The 20,000-nt window shown below is 42.0% G+C and overlaps 2 protein-coding genes across 4 annotated transcripts in view; both read left to right on the forward strand.

The window, feature by feature from the left end:
* Nucleotides 1-1,691, forward strand: part of LOC143137472 (modulator of macroautophagy TMEM150B-like) — a 10,821-nt gene extending 9,130 nt beyond the window's left edge. For both annotated transcript variants that reach the window (XM_076297682.1, XM_076297683.1), the window contains exon 8: nucleotides 1-1,691. This exon is cut by the window's left edge and continues 266 nt beyond it. The gene's annotated coding sequence lies outside the window, so the exon portion shown is untranslated.
* Nucleotides 1-20,000, forward strand: part of LOC143137467 (protein NLRC3-like) — a 103,262-nt gene that overhangs the window by 75,346 nt on the left and 7,916 nt on the right. Inside the window, exons 1-5 of one of the 2 annotated variants that reach the window (XM_076297673.1) lie at nucleotides 2,448-5,322; nucleotides 9,393-9,548; nucleotides 12,992-13,052; nucleotides 16,367-16,453; nucleotides 16,920-18,716. The exons of the other annotated variant lie outside the window; for it this stretch is intronic. Of the exons in view, the coding sequence (XP_076153788.1) occupies nucleotides 9,416-9,548; nucleotides 12,992-13,052; nucleotides 16,367-16,453; nucleotides 16,920-18,716 (2,078 nt within the window). The 5' untranslated portion in view covers nucleotides 2,448-5,322; nucleotides 9,393-9,415. Of the gene's footprint in view, nucleotides 1-2,447; nucleotides 5,323-9,392; nucleotides 9,549-12,991; nucleotides 13,053-16,366; nucleotides 16,454-16,919; nucleotides 18,717-20,000 lie in introns of those variants that run through there. 2 annotated transcript variants of the gene reach the window in all.

Genomic DNA, 20,000 nt, shown 5'->3' on the forward strand with positions numbered 1-20,000 from the left:
AACGCCATAATAACGCCATAACAACGCCGGCTACAGAATATATTCTCAGCCCGCATCAGAAGCCTAGACTAGAGCAATACTCTGTTCTCATTCAGCAAAACACCAGCACAGAGTTGGAGGAAGTCAACAGCAGCTGAGTTTGCAGGCACTCATGTCTTTAGTCCCCATACGTCTAGTCTAGTCCTCACATAGGTCACTTGTCATATGTCTAGTCCAGTCCTCACATAGGACTATCTATCTACTGTATCTATCTATCTATCTATCTATCTATCTATCTATCTATCTATCTATCTATCTACTGTATCTATCTACTGTATCTATCTATCTATCTATCTATCTATCTATCTATCTACCGGAAGAAACTACAGCGCATCATCAGCAGAGCATCCAAAGTCATTGGTTCACCCCTTGAATCACTCTACCACAAACGGACACTACGCAGAGCCCACAAGATCATCTCTGATCTCACCCACCCTGCACACTACACATAGCCCACAAGATAACCTCTGATATCACCCACCCTGCACACTACACATAGCCCACAAGATAACCTCTGATATTACCCACCCTGCACACTACGCAGAGCTGATATCACCCACCCTGCACACTATGCAGATGGTCCCAATGGCCAGGAAAAATGGGTACAAAAAGTCTATCCTGAACCAAGGCATATTAAAATAACTCCCCTCCCCACTTACTCATGCACCACCCAGTCAGGGTGATGATGAGAATGATCAGTACCGAGAACTGCACTAGTATTTATTCATTTATGTTTTTTAACCACTTATGTAAATACAATTTACAGTTTTTCGCAGTCGCTTTGGTGCTATTCTCACATCACTATTAACATTTGCACAGCAGTTAGTGCATTTCTCAAAACAATTAGTGCAAACTGCAAAACCTAGTGGATGACCTGCAAAGTCCATTCCTCATAAGCACGTATTCATTTCAATGAAACTGTCAGTGTCATCAAAATGAGAAGTCTTTACACCATCGTTTATGAACAAGATAGTCAAATGGCTTTGTCATGTTTTCATTATGACAGTTCTCTCAGTGTTTTCCAATGCAAAAAAAGGGCAGAACTCGGTGACACTACCTGAACATGCTCAAGACAGCACTATACACTACTTGTACAGCCATTTGAAAACTACAGTAAAGTTACACATTGCTGTAGTTAGGGGAGTAAGTGAGTACAAGACACTGAATACATACATTTTTACTGTATGCTATTTGCAATTCTACAGCATTATGACAGAATTTGATAACTAGTTCAACAATTTTGTATGTAATGACTCAAGCAATGCAATGAAGACTATTAGTTTTATAGGGAATAACTATTCAGTATCCATAAGTATAGTTCATTTTGACTGACATGACATAAGCAAATGATAATGTTAAAAAACAGCAGAGAATTGTATGAAAGCAACTGATACATGTCCAAAAGCATTTGCAATTTGTTCAAAGGAAGGAGAATTTGCTACTATGATGTGCACAAATGACTAAATGTTGTGGAGGTTGAACTAATAGTTATGAGAATTTTCATTCTGATCTGCAAAAAGCACCAAAGTGACTGAGAAAAACTGTAACTTACAGTATATTGTTTGCTGTGTGTTTTTATGTCGCCAGAGTGCCAAAGATAAATGTCCAGTGTATGTACATTCAGTGGACAATAAAGTTTTTATCTATCTATCTATCTATCTATCTATCTATCTATCTATCTATCTATATCTATCTATCTATCTATCTATCTAACTATCTATCTATCTATCTATCTAGCTATCTATCTATCTATCTATCTATCTATCTATATCTATATCTATATCTATCTATCTATCTATCTATCTATCTATCTATCTAACTATCTATCTATCTATCTATCTATCTATCTATCTATCTAGCTATCTATCTATCTATCTGAGAGACACTGTGTCCTGCAAGAGCATGTCGTGGTCACTGCCCACATTTCACCGGCACTGCACCTAAACTAAATTGACTTCACACTGTGCTGGGTAGCAAGGGTTAGCATCGTACCGTGTACACCACTCTGTCCCATGTGTTGGGTAGCAAGGGTTAGCATCGTACCGTGTACATCATATACACATACATATACACATACATACATATACCTACATATATACAATACATACAGGCAGCCGTGGCCTACTGGTTAGCACTCTGGACTTGTAACCGGAGGGTTGCCGGTTCGAGCCCTGACCAGTGGGCCATGGCTGAAGTGCCCTTGAGCAAGGCACCTAACCCCTCACTGCTCCCCACTGCTTTTATTTACTTTTCTGCTTTGCTTTTGTTTATTATGAGCACATTGAAGTACCCCTGTAAATGTGCTCTATGAATAAACCTGTCTTGCCTTGCCATTGTGCTTTCGCTTTCATTTGTAACCATGGCTACAGTGTCAAAGACCTTTAGGTTATCTACAGCTAGCATATTGATCCCTCTGGTGTATCTCCTTGTTTCATCTGTAACCATGGCTACAGTGTCAAAGGCCTTTAGGTTATCTGTAACCATGGCTACAGTGTTAAAGGCCTTCAGGTTAACTACAGCTAGCGTGTGTGTGTGTGTGTGTGTGTGTGTGTGTCGCCTTGCCTTACTTTGCCATTGTGCCTTTCTGCGAGTGAGCAAACAGACCCGTGATTAGTGGTCAGATAGAACAGAGAAGCACATAATGCTGGAGTGCATATAACTGTTTGACTGTCCAGCCGAACTGAGCCTGGTTGTTTATCTTCAGCCCCGTGGGAAACACACCACACTGACCATACAGAAACAATGGAGCGCTGGAATCACCTGGGGGTTGTCCTCACCTGTGATGCTCACCTACTCTAGTGGTCCTCACCTGTGTGATGCTCACCTACTCTCCTCACCTGTGTGATGCTGACCTACTCTCCTCACCTGTGTGATGCTCACCTACTCTCCTCACCTGTGTGATGCTCACCTACTCTCCTCACCTGTGTGATGCTCACCTACTCTAGTGGTCCTCACCTGTGTGATGCTCACCTACTCTCCTCACCTGTGTGATGCTCACCTACTCTCCTCACCTGTGTGATGCTCACCTACTCTCCTCACCTGTGTGATGCTCACCTACTCTAGTGGTCCTCACCTGTGTGATGCTCACCTACTCTCCTCCCCTGTGTGATGCTCACCTACTCTCCTCACCTGTGTGATGCTCACTACTCTAGTGGTCCTCACCTGTGTGATGCTCACCTACTCTAGTGGTCCTCACCTGTGTGATGCTCACCTACTCTAGTGGTCCTCACCTGTGTGATGCTGACCTACTCTCCTCACCTGTGTGATGCTGACCTACAGTACTCTACTTCAGGTGAGTGACTGGCACTGAGTGACAGGTGGACCACAGATTAATATCCTCTGAGGTAGTGGACAGGAGGGATTATTTTCCAGGTGTGTATTGTATTGGAGTGTTGTATTTATAGAGTTTAGGTGTAACAGTCCGGCCACATATTTGATCCAGCCACTAAACCAGGTAATTCGTCTCAGCACAACTCCTTAGCCAGGTATGTCAGCTAATTAGTGGAGTAATATGTGTTTGCCCAGGTACAATCAATACATGAGAAATACAGGTGAGCAGGTCCATCGTTACTTCTCTCTCCTCTGTGTGACTGAACACTCCTCTGTACCACGTGTGCCCCAATTCTTCAACTGTCTGCATAGCATACTCTAGACAGGGTTTACAGTTCATATCTCAAATGATCCTTCAACTGTCCGCATAACATACTCTAGACAGGGTTTACAGTTCATATCTCAAATGATCCTTCAACTGTCCGCATAACATACTCTAGACAGGGTTTACAGTTCATATCTCAAATGATCCTTCAACTGTCCGCATAGCATACTCTAGACAGGGTTTACAGTTCATATCTCAAATGATCCTTCAACTGTCCGCATAACATACTCTAGACAGGGTTTACAGTTCATATCTCAAATGATCCTTCAACTGTCCGCATAGCATACTCTAGACAGGGTTTACAGTTCATATCTCAAATGATCCTTCAACTGTCCGCATAGCATACTCTAGACAGGGTTTACAGTTCATATCTCAAATGATCCTTCAACTTTCCGCATACTCTAGACAGGGTTTACAGTTTCTGAGTGTCTGTTCCCTCCCAAAAAATTAAACCAATGGCCTTTTGTGTTTTTCATCATCCTCTACCTTTTTATGTAAAGAACACATTTTATTTGTTCTTTATTTATGCATGTATTTATTCATACAATTAATTTACTCATGCAGTTAGTTAAACCTCTTTGTCAAGAGAAAAAGGCAACACAGGGATACAAAATGAAGTAAACAGCGTTACTCCTCAATGGCTGATTTTCACAGATAGATAGATAGATAGTTAGATAGATAGATAGATAGATAGATAGATAGATAGATAGATAGATAGATATAGATAGATAGATAGATAGATAGATAGATAGATAGATAGATAGATAAAAACTTTATTGTCCACTGAATGTACATACACTGGACATTTATCTCTGGCACTCTGGCGACATAAAAACACACAGCAAACAATATACTGTAAGTTACAGTTTTTCTCAATCACTTTGGTCAAGAGAAAAAGGCAACACAGGGATACAAAATGAAGTAAACAGCGTTACTCTTCAATGGCTGATTTTCACCATTAACAGGCCTATAAATGTTATTATCAATGTTTGTCAATAAGTAAAGGGCCCTTACAGTGTTTACCTTTCTATTCCTCTCATAGTTCATCCATCGCCGAAGACAGGTTAAACTTACTCAGTAACAGCGAAGAATGGCGAAAAGTGTAACTGTTATTGCATTGTTAGTTGGCTATATCTTTATTATTAACAGACATGGATAAAGCCTTCCCAAAATATAAAGCGTTAGGCTATAGATTCAGATGATCTGTTCGCTAGGACCTAGGCCAACAAGCCTCTGTCTGTTCCCCAAAAGAAAACCGGTCAGTTGCATCAAATGATGTTTACACATTCAAAACAGTGCAGATTGAGGTTGTTTTGTAATAAAAGACTAATTTTACTAATTGTACTAATTGATATTTGCAGTTATGGAACATTTGGGCATATTTTAATAATGCATGATATTTCAGTAGCCTATTATTAGGGCCTATATTATTTTTTCACTCTTCACTTCACTGTGATAATGGGGATCTGATGTTTGACTCATGGCCTCCTCGAACCACGTGACAGCCTCGGAACCAATCGCATAACGGGATAATTCAGACCATTCGATTCTGAACTGCACGAAAGTGAACATAGTTCTGCGGCTCAACTCTGCGCACGTCGGTCGCCGTACAGGTAGGCAATGTTCAGGTAGGCAAGCCCTCCCACCTCCTCATTTAGCCTTGAAAACTATGAAGGTTTTATCCAAAGCGATGTATGACAATGCAGAATGTGCAGATATATCGTTTTCACTTAGACTCGTGTAAAGAGCCGTATAGGGACAACAGTTTCCTGATGCGAACTTGGTTCTCTGCTATTCACTCGTCGCGCGGTGGAAAGGCAGCTGGTGAGACTCCCACCAGTCTCCCCACAGAGCAGTGCGGTATCTGCGGACTTGTGCACATGGGTAGGGCTACACACAGCACCAGATGGGCAAAGAAGTTAGGTGGGTTAGGCAGGTTTGGTGTGCGCTGTTATTGCTATTTCCGCTAAGTATTTCCGGGTAATGGTAACTGACAAATTCAGAGGAATTCAGAGTGTCACTCCCCGATGTGAGTCGCTACAGCAGGGCTATTCAATTAGTTTGTAATGGGGGCCAGTTCATGAAAAGCATCACAACTGAGGGGCCGGAGAAATGCGGCTTGAAATATGAGTAATCACATTAACAGCTGTATATACAATGAATTACAACAGCAGCAATATGGGTGTTCAAATGTTGTATTTTGTACATGCATAACATAACATCATTGGCTGGTTGATGGTGACTAATATGGAATGAAATCTGTGATGACAGACAACACAAATGGAATCTGTGCTTTGCACAGTAACTGCTAGGTCCATGATTTCCAGACGAGGCTGAAGTTAGCACCACTTTCGTTTCCGACGGGGAAGACCACTTTCAGATCGCGGGGGAGTTATTTTTCCCTTCCACCTTAAATAATGCAATTTTCTACCTCGTCCACAAGGGGCCAGTGTTGACCGCAAATCCGCGATAACACAGGCATGTGCCTGTTGCAGATGAACAGGCATTGTTCACAGACGTTCAAAAGCCTGTATATCTTTTTTCTGTTGACTCCACTGCCGAATGTTTTGAGAAATGTTGCCTTTTGTGTTCTATTAAATAATTTGGTAATTTAGAGGGGGGGGGGGGGGTTATGTAGAGGGTGGCAGATTATGTAGTTTTTTCTTTATTTTCTGTGCTGGATCTTTTGATACATGTTGTGTTATGTTTTCTAGTAAATCATTTTGTTCATTTTACACTGGGGGGGGGGGGGATGTAGTTGGTAGCAGATTTTGAAGTTTTTCTACAGTAAATGTATTCCCTACGGCCTACATGTCATTTTGCATCGGATTTTTCACCACATTCTAAAACTACACTCTCTCCTCTTTCCAATGACTCCCCACTGCTGAAATTCTGCAATTTCACAAAATATATACTGTATTTTCAGAGGGGCAAAATATGCCATTTTCCACCATATAATTTCACAAGTGGGGTGTCATTGGAAAGGGGAGGAAGTGTAGTTTCAGAATGTGGTGAAATATCCCTTGCAAAATCCTTCATGGGCTATCTGTCCCTGTTCAAGTGTTGAAATTCTGCAATTTCACAAATACATATTAAATTTTCAGAGGGGCTAAATATGCAATTTTCCACCATAGAATTTCACAACATTTAACATGTTTTGAGAGGGACAGGCCCATCTTTTTTCTGACGCACCTCACGTTACCCCATGCATTAAACCAAATGTCACTGCTTGAATAAATGAAACACATAGCCTACTGAACATGGGCATCGTCATAGTTCACGATGACAATGAAAACGTTTAGCCTACTTGGTTTCTGACAGAAATTACGTTTTGTGCCAACCTATTGTAGAAACACAACCACGGCCTTTATTTGGTGAACGGAGGTGAAAATCATCTCCTTTACTTTCTTTATTATAAAGTCTACGATTCACTTTAACGTTTTGCCGTCGCCATTTACATATGCAATTTACCTTCGTTAGGCTATCATACATTTTGCTTCGAATCGCAATTGAGTGCGCATTTAATGGAACATGCCACATGATTTCCAAGAGGCTTTTAGACAGGCTCATTTCAGACTTCGCTAGTCTATAATTGCATTTGTTTATGTTGTAAGACGTGAAGAAATGAAGGACATCGGCAATAGCCAGGCTACTATATAGAAATACTTTGAAATTCCCTTTGAGTCGGATCTGCTCCACCTTTCCACCAAGTTTTGCAGAAATTGTGCCCGTGTTTTTTTGCGATATTGTTGACAGAAACTATTTGTGTGGGGCAACCTGTTAAATATTAGTAGATAAACTCCAACGTGCCAATTTAGGTTGAAACTAAACTATGGCACTTACGTTCAGCTTATAAATGTACAAATGTAATGAATTGTAATGTAGCCTAATTTGTTCAATGGGCTGAGGTGCAGTGGCTGCAGGACTAAAGCGAGTGAGAGATGCAAGAGTGGACAACAGCTCATGCGCTTGCTAGAGATTAATTTTTTTTTAAAGGGCCAGTACAAATGACCTCGCGGGCCGGACCTGACCCGCGGGCCGCCAATTGAAGAGCCCTGCGCTACAGGATGTAAGTTGCGCATGTGTCACTTTGCAAGCGTTGCTGTTAGCCACAGAATAATGACATAGGTACAATTTTCAAAACATGATCTCTGATGACAGTTCTAGATTAGAGGCTGAAGTAGCCTACAAGAACCTGCTAACGAGAGACTTCTGTAATGTCAATAAAGATGGACCTTCATACAGTTGTGTGCAGAATGATAGCAGTGTGTTTTAATTGAATAAAGCTCAAAATCCTTAGAATAGCTGTTAATTCCATAATATCAATGCATTGGGAACACTGCACATTCAATTTCAAAAAACATGACCAAAATTGATCAAGTTTGTCTACCTTCACAGAAAGTGAAGAAAAAGGAATGTTATGCTGTTCAAAAAATTAGCAGTGTTTGCATTTTTCTTTACAAACTCAAACATTTACTGTATGAACTGAAAAATATCTCAAGGTTTTTGCTTTACTTTGAATCACTGCAGTATCTAGTTGCATTACCATTATTTCTGAGAATTGCTTCACATTTGAAGGCATTTCCTCTTCAGCATGCGACAACATGACCTCTTCAAATATTTTGATGTATTGAAACTGATCCATGATCTCTGGTGTGCGATAAATATGTCCAACACCACAGTATGAGAAACATCCCCATAACATGAATTGTGCAGCACCATGCTTTACTGTCTTCAGTGTACTGTGGCTTGAATTCAGTGCATGTGGGTCGTTGGACAAGCTGCCTGCAGCCCCCATGCACTGAGTTCAAGCCACAGTACGCTGTGAAAAAATAATCTGCCAGAGATCTGTGCATTTCCATGATCGCCACAAAACCCAGCGCGCCACTCATAGACTCGGCTATCATATTCATTTCCTATGGAGAGCGGCAGGGTGTAGAATTCGCTTGCAGACGCCTCGCCTTCTCCTCGTCGCCGCCTGTGGGCGTGTAGGCGGAGGGACTGGGACTAAAAAAAGGGCCTGGACTTTCTTCCCAATAGACCCACTGCTATGTGCAGTTCGCTTGTGCACACACATGCACACACCCTAGCTGTGTCACTTTACCAGTCAAGGTATCACATTCAAAGTAGGCGGTTACATTTTACAAAATAAGTATTATTAATTGGGTGCTGCTGTACAGTTTAGGGCCTCAGAACAATTGAACAATGCACCCGATGTTACGTTTGATAACAAAATCACCCTGAATGTGGACTGGACACACCCCTAAATGTATTTAAGCTTTTCGCCACTGACCATGCGTTTCAGATCGCCAAGATAGGGCCCTAGGCCATAACCAAAAATATCGCACTGCCATCAGATATTAAAGGTGTTCTAAGTGATGTTGGGTAATGTCACTTCTGTTGACCTTCAAACAAAACAGAGAGCTAGCTCGCCCCTCCATCCCGTACAATTGCAACTCTCCTGAACATGCATCTCATCGGTGAATGGCTGGAAACGTTTGTTATGTTTCATGGTCCAGGCTGGACCGAGTTGTTTTTGTTGCAATTTTTGGAGCCTGGGCTGTCTGCAGAGATCGTGTTTTACAGAGTATTCAGGGGACAGGCAGCTAGCAGATGGTGAGGAGATGTTTGCTGTATGTGACAAAAAATGTTTTAGCTTAGAAACCGTGTAACAGCGAATGTTGATTATGTTGTTCAGGAACTGTGTGAGCTAAGAGAAAGATGGGAAATAAAATCACGAGTAAAGTGAAATGGAAGGAGCATGATGCTGGAGAGAAAGAGGAGGAGGAAGATCAAGCAGGACCTTCTTCTCAACTCACTCAGAAGGACAAGAAGCTCCAGACATCCATGTCTCGTAAGTGTACATTTACTTTGATTTGCTTACTTACCACACAGCCTTACACTTTTAGAGTTTTGCTTGATCTGACTTTGCAAAGGTTGTTGATCTCAGGATCATTTATATTATTATTACCTACAGTATGTGTATAGTTGAACCTGTTACATCTGGTCACTAGTGGATCAGCTGACCTTAATCCCTTCCATGCTCCTGAAGAAGCGTGTTGAGTTTAGGTGCAAGTAGTTTATTGTCATGTACTCATAAAAGGAATGATAAGTAATGAAATTCCTTGTGCTCAAGAGCTAGCTCAACTTTAAAGAATAAATTAATACTAGTACCTGTGTGTGTGTGTGTGTGTGTGTGTCGGAGGCGTATTGGTGTATGTTGGGGAGTAATAATGAGGTGTGTGGGGGAGGGGGGTGTACCTGTTGATTGGCCTGAGTAGTGAATGTGCAGGTCAGAACTTACAGAAGACAAACAGTTAGAACACACACAGAACAGACAACTAGAAGAACAGACAACTAGAGCATCACAAGCAGCAATTAGCTATACAGAACAGACAACTAGAGGATCACAAGCAGCAATTAGCTACACAGAACAGATAACTAGAGCATCGCAAGCAGCAATTAGCTAACAGAACAGACAACTAGAGGATCACAAGCAGCAATTAGCTACACAGAACAGACAACTAGAGCATCACAAGCAGCAATTAGCTACACAGAACAGACAACTAGAGCATCACAAGCAGCAATTAGCTACACAGAACAGACAACTAGAGCATCACAAGCAGCAATTAGCTACACAGAACAGACAACTAGAGGATCACAAGCAGCAATTAGCTACACAGAACAGACAACTAGAGCATCACAAGCAGCAATTAGCTACACAGAACAGACAACTAGAGGATCACAAGCAGCAATTAGCAACACAGAACAGACAACTAGAGCAGTGGTTCTTAAACTTTTTGTCTGGCGACCCCACAAAACAGTATGACGAGGTCTGGCGACCCCACTTTCCCCAAACCCATTCTAAGTCCTTACTCAAATACCCCCCTCAAACGTTAACAACTAAATCAAGCAAAATCTAGAAAGCAAAGTCATTTGTTTTATTTACTCTATTAACAAGAACCGAGAAAACCAAACAATCACGATTAAACAAGTGTAGGCTGCCGCCATATCAGATCAGAGCGCTATGTGCGTAGCGCGCGCACACACAAGCACGCACACACACATAGCCTGCAGCATTAGGCCTACAACGTTACATTAATTATATTTATGGCGATAATAACAATAACAATATTTTTTTATTTCCCTTTCCTGGTTTACTATCTTTAACAATTTCAATGGGAAGGGTGGGCATGCTTCCGTGAACATAGCAAGTTAATTCTAGGAGGAATGCTGCATACGGCGACACAGAGATTTGTTGAGCCGACATCTGTATTTTGAGATGTCGTTTCATTTTGACAGGTTTTAAGCTCTCATTCGCCAGAACATCGCCGCAAATCACACATTGTGGGTGGTCGAGGTTATCTTTAACTTGGCAAGTGAATCCATATTTCAGAAATTCTTTCTGATAAAGCCGACGCACCTTTTTTATTCTCACCGGCCTGTAGACTTGTCCCATCTGAGGATCACGGAGTAGACGCACTGGTAGATGGCACTTCCGAGCTTTTGTTCAATTTTTTAAGCAGCCACCTGTCCATTTTGGCTAGTAGGCTACCTCTTTTGTTTTTTGTTTTACTTAAAATAGCGGGAACAAGTTGGGTTTGCGTAGTGGAGCAGATAGTTACATTGTTTCAGAGTTTCCGCTAGAAAAAAATGGTGCCGGTCAAAGTGACCGGCAGAGGTTTCGTTTTCCGGACATTTTGATGATATGCCGGTCAAATATCCTATTATCCCTTCTTAATTAGTCAAACTGAGGAAAACTGGAGACAGGCTATGTAGCTTAAAGAATTACATAATCTGTATAGAATGCAACATGTTCATTAGCCTAACTTAAACATGCCTAAGAAGATCTAGCCAGTATATTTTCATGGACAGCAAGAGTCCGCTTCGTTCGTTGTTTTAAAAAGGCTACGTTGTTTGTTGCTGCTACCCTTGTTATCTCAGTGGTGACTGTTTAACTTGCACAGATGTGCACAAGAATGAGCGCTCACACCACTACCCCCCTAATGCTATGCCTCTTTATTTGATAACAATAAATTAAGAAATGTTTCCTATTCTGGGAAATGTTTAGTTTCTTTTTCTTTCGGCCGCGGTTCAATGATACTGTTTAATTGTGCCAGAAATGATCCGCGGACCAGTAATCGCCTCGTCGAGGAGGCCCTAACCCTGCAGATCATAGACAGAGAACGCATAAACCTACTGTATGCTTTGGGTAAAGAACACTTTGCATGTCCAATGTACACGGAGAATGACAGTGTCTTGGAGCGGCCGCACCCCCCGCAACTCCACTTCCAATGTCACTGATTCCGACAGATATGCCCGACACTTCTGCTTTTTATCTGGTGGTGGTGGAGTTGACCGGACATCTGAGGCTTTAGACGTTACCAATTTATCATCATCCATCGCGTCTGGCCTCTGAAAAAACATTTAAGGCTAGTCTGCCTGGGCCTGGCCATGTTTGAACCGCCTCTCATTTGTTCGTTGTTTAACATGGACGTTTTAAGCGTGCGCTTCCTATTTGAAATGCAGCATAGGTTATGCGTGTTGTTTAATAACTTTCAAACGGTAGAGCCTGTTCATTTAAAAACATAGCCAGAGGACGTATAATATAGGCTTAGGCCTACATATTAAGGCTTATTCTCAAATTCAGATTGCGTTAGGGGACGGGATTATTAGCCAATTTCAATCGGACAATTTGACCGGAGAGATTTAATTTTGTCGGACATTTCATTTTTTTCCCGGCCAATGTCCGGTAATTACCGGACAACGGAAACCCTGCATTGTTTCTATCAGTGGACCAGTAGCCTATAGGCTGAACCAGATCTCGTTGAAAGACGAAAACATTTCTCTCTCTTCTCTTAACTGCGTGTAAATAAGAAAAAGGCCAATATTATTTTCCTTTGTTTCACCTAATAATAATTTCAGACTGAATACAGAAAATAATTGGCGACCCCACGGAAGTTTTTGGCGACCCCAAGTTTAAGAATCACTGAACTAGAGGATCACAAGCAGCGATTAGCTACACAGAACAGACAACTAGAGGATCACAAGCAGCAATTAGCTACACAGAACAGACAACTAGAGCATCACAAGCAGCAATTAGCTACACAGAACAGACAACTAGAGGATCACAAGCAGCGATTAGCTACATTTGACAAAAGTGTGTTGGATTGGAACCATGGACTGCACCTTTAAGAGTGCCCTCCACAACGCTCTAATGTTTGGACTAGCTAGAACACTGTATCAAACTTTTGTGTGTGTGTGTGTGTGTGTGTTTCGTGATGGACTCTGATCCAGATGGGAAGAAGAAGAGGAGCAGAGACTCCAAAGTGGGCGTGTCTTCATCTGACTCTGACAGGTCAGTCTTTATGGAGGGCAAAACGTGTTTAGTTTGGAAGTATCATACTGTATGAGCCAAAACAAGAGTTAACAGTTAAGCAGTAACTCACTACCTCATTATCTGTCCGATACAAGACTGATGGAATAGCTATAAGATATGGCCAGAAATAAAGGTCATCCACCTCTTATTTTGTATTCACCAATTGCAACTTTTAACATTCAAAAATCACACTGTATTATCCACATACACAATATGTACACTTATCAACACTCTAGGAACCATTAATAGCACTGGCATTGTTATAAACATTGGACAATAACCTCCACCATCATCAAACATATTCTGAATGCCTTTTTTAAAAATATGATACTGCATGGTTAAGTTCACCTTACTGTGATCACAAAATTCATAGTTTACCCACCTCTTATTTTTCACTATACCCCTGGATATGACTATGAGACACTAGTGTTGGATGGAGGTTTGGATGTGACTATAAGACACTAGTGTTGGAGTGGAGGTTTGGATGTGACTATAAGACGCTAGTGTTAGATAGAGGTTTGGATGTGACTATAAGACACTAGTGTTGGAGTGGAGGTTTGGATGTGACTATAAGACACTAGTGTTGGAGTGGAGGTTTGGATGTGACTCTAAAACACTGGTGTTGGAATTTTGTCTGAATTTTTCATTTTGCATCTCTTTTTGATGATATGCATCATTTTTTCTTTTATTATAAATTGCATAATGTTATATCCAGTGTTTGATATGAAATAGTGTACCATGCACACTTGTACAGTATTTTATACCCAGTGATTTCCCACTCCTGTCTCCTCTCCTCTCTTCTCTTCCTCTCTGTAAGTTGGTTAGTGATGTAGTTGGGTTGTCTCCTATAGTTGTTTGGGGGTGCTGGAGTGGGTGACTTTAAGGTAGATTATAACATATGAAGTAGATGGTCTGTACCATGGGTAGATGGTCTGGGCTATGGGTAGATGGTCTGGGCTATGGGTCCATGAGTAGATAGTCTGGGCTATGGGTCCATGGGTAGATGATCTGGGCTATGGGTCCATGGGTAGATGGTCTGGGCTATGGGTCCATGGATAGATGGTCTGGGCTATGGGTCCATGGGTAGATGGTCTGGGCTATGGGTCCATGGATAGATGGTCTGGGCTATGGGTCCATGGATAGATGGTCTGGGCTATGGGTCCATGGGTAGATGGATAATAATAATGATAATGACAATTTAGTCTCTACATTTGTTTACAGTTCAGTTCAGAGTCTGCATTTTTTCCTTTTCAAGTAGGCTAGGCTTATTTATCTATCGCTATTTTACGTCTTTTCACCTATAGATATTAGGGGTGTAAATCGGAGTCTTCATGACGATTCGATACAATATCGATTTCTTAAGCCAATGATTCGATTATTTTTGATACTTCAGAATTCCCCACGATACGATTCGATACGATTCAATACTCAATATTTTTACATGATATCTATGAAGTTTCAAATAAATCAACAAAAGTTCGGAATGTAGGAGCAGGTATCTAAAGCCTTCGTTATACAGCCTCATGTCTTTGCATATAAAAAACCCGCAGCTTAGGAGTAGGTAGTGCGCTTACATCGGAGCCATAGACAGAAAAAGAAAGGTCGGAGCTGATGCTGAAAATAGATAGGCAAACAAACAGGCGGCAAAATAAACACATTAATCGATACTCTTGCGGACGAATCGATGCATTGAATCGCCGGCTGCATAATCGATGCATCGATATGAATCGATTAATATTTACACCCCTAATAGATATAGAAAGCTAGATACAGCATTGTCCTTCGAGTTCTATTACGTAAGTGGCATAGGCTATACGGTCGTCATATTGCTGGGGGCAAACGCCTATGACAGGGCAAATGAGGGATATGGCTATACGGTCATCATATTGCTGGGGGCAAACGCCTATGACAGGGCAAATGAGGGATATGGCTATACGGCCGTCATATTGCTGGGGGCAAACGCCTATGACGGGGCAAATGAGGGATATGGATATACGCCGTCATATTGCTGGGGGCAAACACCTATGACAGGGCAAATGAGGGATATGGCTATACGGCCGTCATATTGCTGGGGGCAAACACCTATGACAGGGCAAATGAGGGAGCAGGAGAAACGTTGGACACAAATGGACAAAATGAGTTCAGTCGGTTTAGAATGCTCACCTTGATTTTTACTGTTAGAATGTTTATTACAACTCTGTTGGTCAGTAGAGTTTTGGAGGGAAACTATTAAACTCGTTTTGAAAAAAATAGGCTGCGTCTGTAACAACAATGCAAAATGCACGTAAGTCACAAAAACTAATGCAGTTCCATTGACTGCGTTTAAGTCCGCAGGCTAATCTTTTTTAACTTTGCTGGCAAACTAGCGAGTTAGCAAGACAGTGAGTGGTTAAACAAGCAGCGTTGTTTAAGCAAAGCTGGTGGTCTGTTCCCCCCATTTCTGAGCGTGCTGTTGCTGCAGGATGCTCCATAGCCTACATGTAGCTACTCTCGTAACTCATTGCAGGATGCTCCATAGCCTACATGTAGCTTCCCTCATAACTCATTGCAGGATGCTCCATAGCCTACATGTAGCTCCCCTCATAACTCATTGCAGGATAGCGAGAGATATTAACCCACTTTGTGTTGGTTTCTTATGTTACTGTGGATGTGGTGCTGAAATGAAATACCACTCACCACACACTCCCTCTCTAGTAGAGTCTTAAAATCTCTTAGAAACACCCTCTGTCACCTGTACCCCCATTCTCTCTCTCTCTCTCTCACACACGCGCACGCACACACACACACATAACATAACATAACACAGTTAGGGATGTCACGCATGAAACAATGCTGCAGAAACACGAAAATATGACTTTGAGTTTAGTAGGCTATCATTTCAGTTCCTGTTGATATCTATTGCACGATGGGTAATAATTTAAAGGAATCTAGTTGCAGTCTTGTAAATAGTGGCCCTGCAAGATCCCTAGTCATTGCAAAATCATATTCTGTGACTTAAAACTCTATTACTTGTCTTTAGATGTGAGAGGGTCTGAGACTGTAGGCTAGTCTTTCCAAAATATTTTCCAAATCTATGCAAATCTTTCCAAAGTCTGTCAGTGTAAGGAGGGCTTTAGACACACCCTCTGTCACCTGTACCCCCATTCTCTCTCTCTTTCTCTCTCTCTCTCTCACTCACACACACACACACACACATTTATATACATACTGCAGTGTGTGTGTGTGTGAGTGTAGTGATCAGTTTGTTCTTTCTGAGGGAGATGTGAGAACTCACCTTTTAGTTGTGTTAACAGTGTCCAGCAGGGGGCGTCAGGCGCAGAGTCCAAGAGGGCAGACGAGACATGGGTCAGAGGTCAGAGGGACTCTGCTGTAGAACACAGGTGAGGTCACGGGTCAGAGGTCAGAGGGACTCTGCTGTAGAACACAGGTGAGGTCATGGATCAGGACTTTCTGTCAGGCAGTCACCAAAACCCTCTACAAAACACCTCTGCTCACTCAGATTTAATTATGTTTATTTCAGAAACTCACTAGAACCTTATATTCCTCTGGTTTTCATGTAACTGTAACTTAATGACATTTATTCTGTTTAAGTGTTATATGTAAAGGAACCCCTATCTCCATGTCTCTCCCTGCATGTTCACATTAGGTTCCTATTGAGAAAGTTACATTACACTATGAGCTGTAGTCCTTTTAACATTACATTACTTTAATCCTTTTTAATAGTTAACACTTATATAACATACATAAATTCATATACATTCTGAATCTTGCAGGACTATTGTAGGAGTATTGTGGTGATATGTTGTTAACAACAGATGTGTATTTGTGATTCCGTCATTAATCCAGATGGACACCAGAGGAGGCAGAGGTCCATGAGAAATTCAGATCCACATTGAAGAGCAAGTTTCAGCATCTGGTTGAGGGAATACCTAATCTGGGAGAATCCAGACTCCTCCAGGAGATCTACACAGATCTCCACATCACAGAGGGAGGAGGAGGGGTCAATGATGAACATGAGGTCAGACAGATAGAGATAGCATCTTTTACAAAATCAGCACTAGTCAGACAAATCAAATGCAGTGAGATCTTTAAACCCTTATCTGGACAACACATACCCATCAGAACAATGCTGACAAAGGGAGTGGCTGGCATTGGGAAAACAGTCTGTGTGCAGAAGTTCATATTGGACTGGACTGAAGGAAGAAACAATCAGGATGTCCACTTCATATTTCCTCTTCCTTTCCGAGAGCTGAACTTGATGAAGAACAAGAAACTCAGTCTGGTGGAGCTTCTTCAGCACTTCTTCCCAGAGATAAAAGATTCAAAAATCTTCACCAGTTCAAAGCACAGAATCATGTTCATCTTTGATGGTCTGGATGAGTGTCGACTTCCTCTAGATTTCCGTTCCAAGCTGAAATGTTGTGATGCGACAGAGCCAGTCTCAGTGGACGTTCTGCTGACAAACCTCATCAAGAGGAATCTGCTTCCCTCTGCTCTCATCTGGATCACCACCCGACCAGCAGCAGCCAGTCAGATCCCTCATAAGCGTGTGGACCAGGTGACAGAAATAAGGGGATTCAATGACCCACAGAAAGAGGAGTACTTCAGGAAGAGAATCGGTGATGAGAACCTCGCCAACAGAACCATCACACACCTAAAGTCATCCAGGACTCTCTACATCATGTGCCACATTCCAGTCTTCTGCTGGATTTCAGCCACTGTGGTAGAGAGAACATCATTTGAATCAGAAAAAGTAGAAATGCCAAGAACTCTCACTCAAATGTACACTCACTTCCTGATCATTCAGACTAATATCAGAAAAGAAAAATACACAGAAAGAAAAGAGAAAGATGAAGAGATGATTTTCAAACTGGGGAAACTGGCTTTCCAACAGCTGGAGGAAGGCAATCTGATCTTCTATGAGGAAGACCTGAGAGAATGTGGCATTGATGTCACAGAAGCATCAGTGTACTCAGGAGTGTGTACTCAGATCTTCAGAGAGGAGTCTGGGCTGTACCAGGGGAAGGTGTTCAGCTTTGTGCATCTGAGCATCCAGGAGTTTGTTGCAGCTTTATATGTGTTCATCTGCTTTAGAAGCATAGAGAGAAGCATGCCTGACCAACAGCAAACCTCTCAGCTCTCTGCCCTATTCAGAGCTGCAACACTGCATGACCTACACAAGACCGCAGTGGACCTGGCCTTACAGAGTGAGAACGGACACCTGGACCTTTTCCTCCGCTTCCTTTTGGGCCTGTCACTGGAGTCCAATCAGAATCTCTTAATGCACCTACTGCCACAGACAAGAAGTCAACCACAGAGCTCAGAACAAACCGTCCAGTATGTCAAACAGAAGATCAGAAATCAAAGTAATTCAGACAGAAAGATCAACCTGTTCTACTGTCTGAATGAGCTGAATCGCCATGCTGTAGTGGAGGTGATTGACAGGAGCTCAGGAACTCTGTCTGTAGACACGCTCATACCAGGAGAGTGGAAGACTAGGAGATTTAAGTTTAAGATTCCAGAGGAGCAGGTGGATGAGTTTGACCTGCAGAAGTACATAAAGACACCAGAGACTGATCAGACTGAACTCCTCAGTCCAGATGAAGTTCTTCAGAGGCTGGTTCCAGTGGTCACATCAGCACTGTAAGTAAACCTGTAATCTGGGACATTGTGTGTGCAGGACACCCTATGACCAGGGCCACCACAATGAATATCCTGTCATCCCAAATGCCACTCTAGTAATGAGCTTAGATTTTAAGTTTGGATTTATTTTGTTTTGCGATGTTTGATGTTGAGATTTGCAACAGTAAAGATAATGCAAGTGTGAACATCTAGTAGGTTCTCAAAACCATGAAACAGTGAAGTGAGAAAGCAGATTGTATCCAGTCGTTTTGTTCTCTGTGAAGCTACAGTCTAATCTCCACTCTCCAAAGACTCATCAGTAGTATCACTAACAGAAAACCGTTACAGGAAGCCCTGCATTTCTGTGGCCCTTTTCTTAGTGAACATGTAGAGCACCCACCCACCTTTATGTCTGACCCCCCCAGAGTATTTGTTCCTGCCATTAAAAGGCTCGTTGTATGAGACCATAGTCCTGCACTTCACAACAGAGAGTTAAACAAGGTTGAATTCATTTCTGTGATCATGTGATATGTGGCTTATTGCTGTGGATACAGTTTAATAGTTTTTGATTACATTTAGTTAACATCCTCCTTAAATTTGTAATATCTACAGTCCTAGCAGCGTGAATAAAATCGCACGTGTAACCCAGGTTAGGCTCTGGCTCATGTGATGAGTGAATGATGATGAAATAGAGTGTGTTTGTGTGTGTTTGTGTGTGTTTGTGTGTGTGTGTGTGTGTGTGTGTGTGTGTGTGTGTGTGTGTGTGTGTGTGTGTGTGTGTGTGTGTGTGTGTGTGTGTGTGTGTGTGTGTGTGTGTGTGTGTGTGGTCTTTGATTGTTGAGGTAGGGTGTGTGTATGTTTCTTTGTCAGTGGCTGCCTGTGGTAAGTGAATGATAATGAAAAAGCTGTGTGTGTGTGTGTGTGTTAGAAAGAGCACATTTTAATGGGTGTTTGTTTGTCTAGCAGTAACTCCCTGTGATGAATAAGTTATGATGAGATGCAGTGTGTGTGTGTGTGTGTGTTTGTGTGTGTGTGGGGGGGGGGGCAGTATCCAGTGATGAGCGAGTTGTGTGCGACTCTTTGATTGTTGAGGTAGGGTGTGTGTATGTTTCTTTGTCAGAGGGCTGCCTGTGTGAAGTGAATGATGATGAAAAGCAGTGTGTGTTTTTGTGTGTCTAGCAGTAGCTCCCTGTGATGAATAAATGATGATGAGATGCAGTGTGTGTGTGTGTGTGTGTGTGTGTGTGTGTGTGTGTGTGTGTGTGTTGGATAGGTACAGTATGAGAGTGTAATAATCAGATATGT

The sequence above is a fragment of the Alosa pseudoharengus genome, unplaced genomic scaffold (assembly GCF_046254945.1).
Source record: "Alosa pseudoharengus isolate Yale_2024_CS ecotype anadromous, Long Island Sound unplaced genomic scaffold, YU_APseudo_1.1 YU_APseudo_1.1_scf_21, whole genome shotgun sequence".
Lineage (NCBI taxonomy): Eukaryota > Metazoa > Chordata > Actinopteri > Clupeiformes > Clupeidae > Alosa > Alosa pseudoharengus.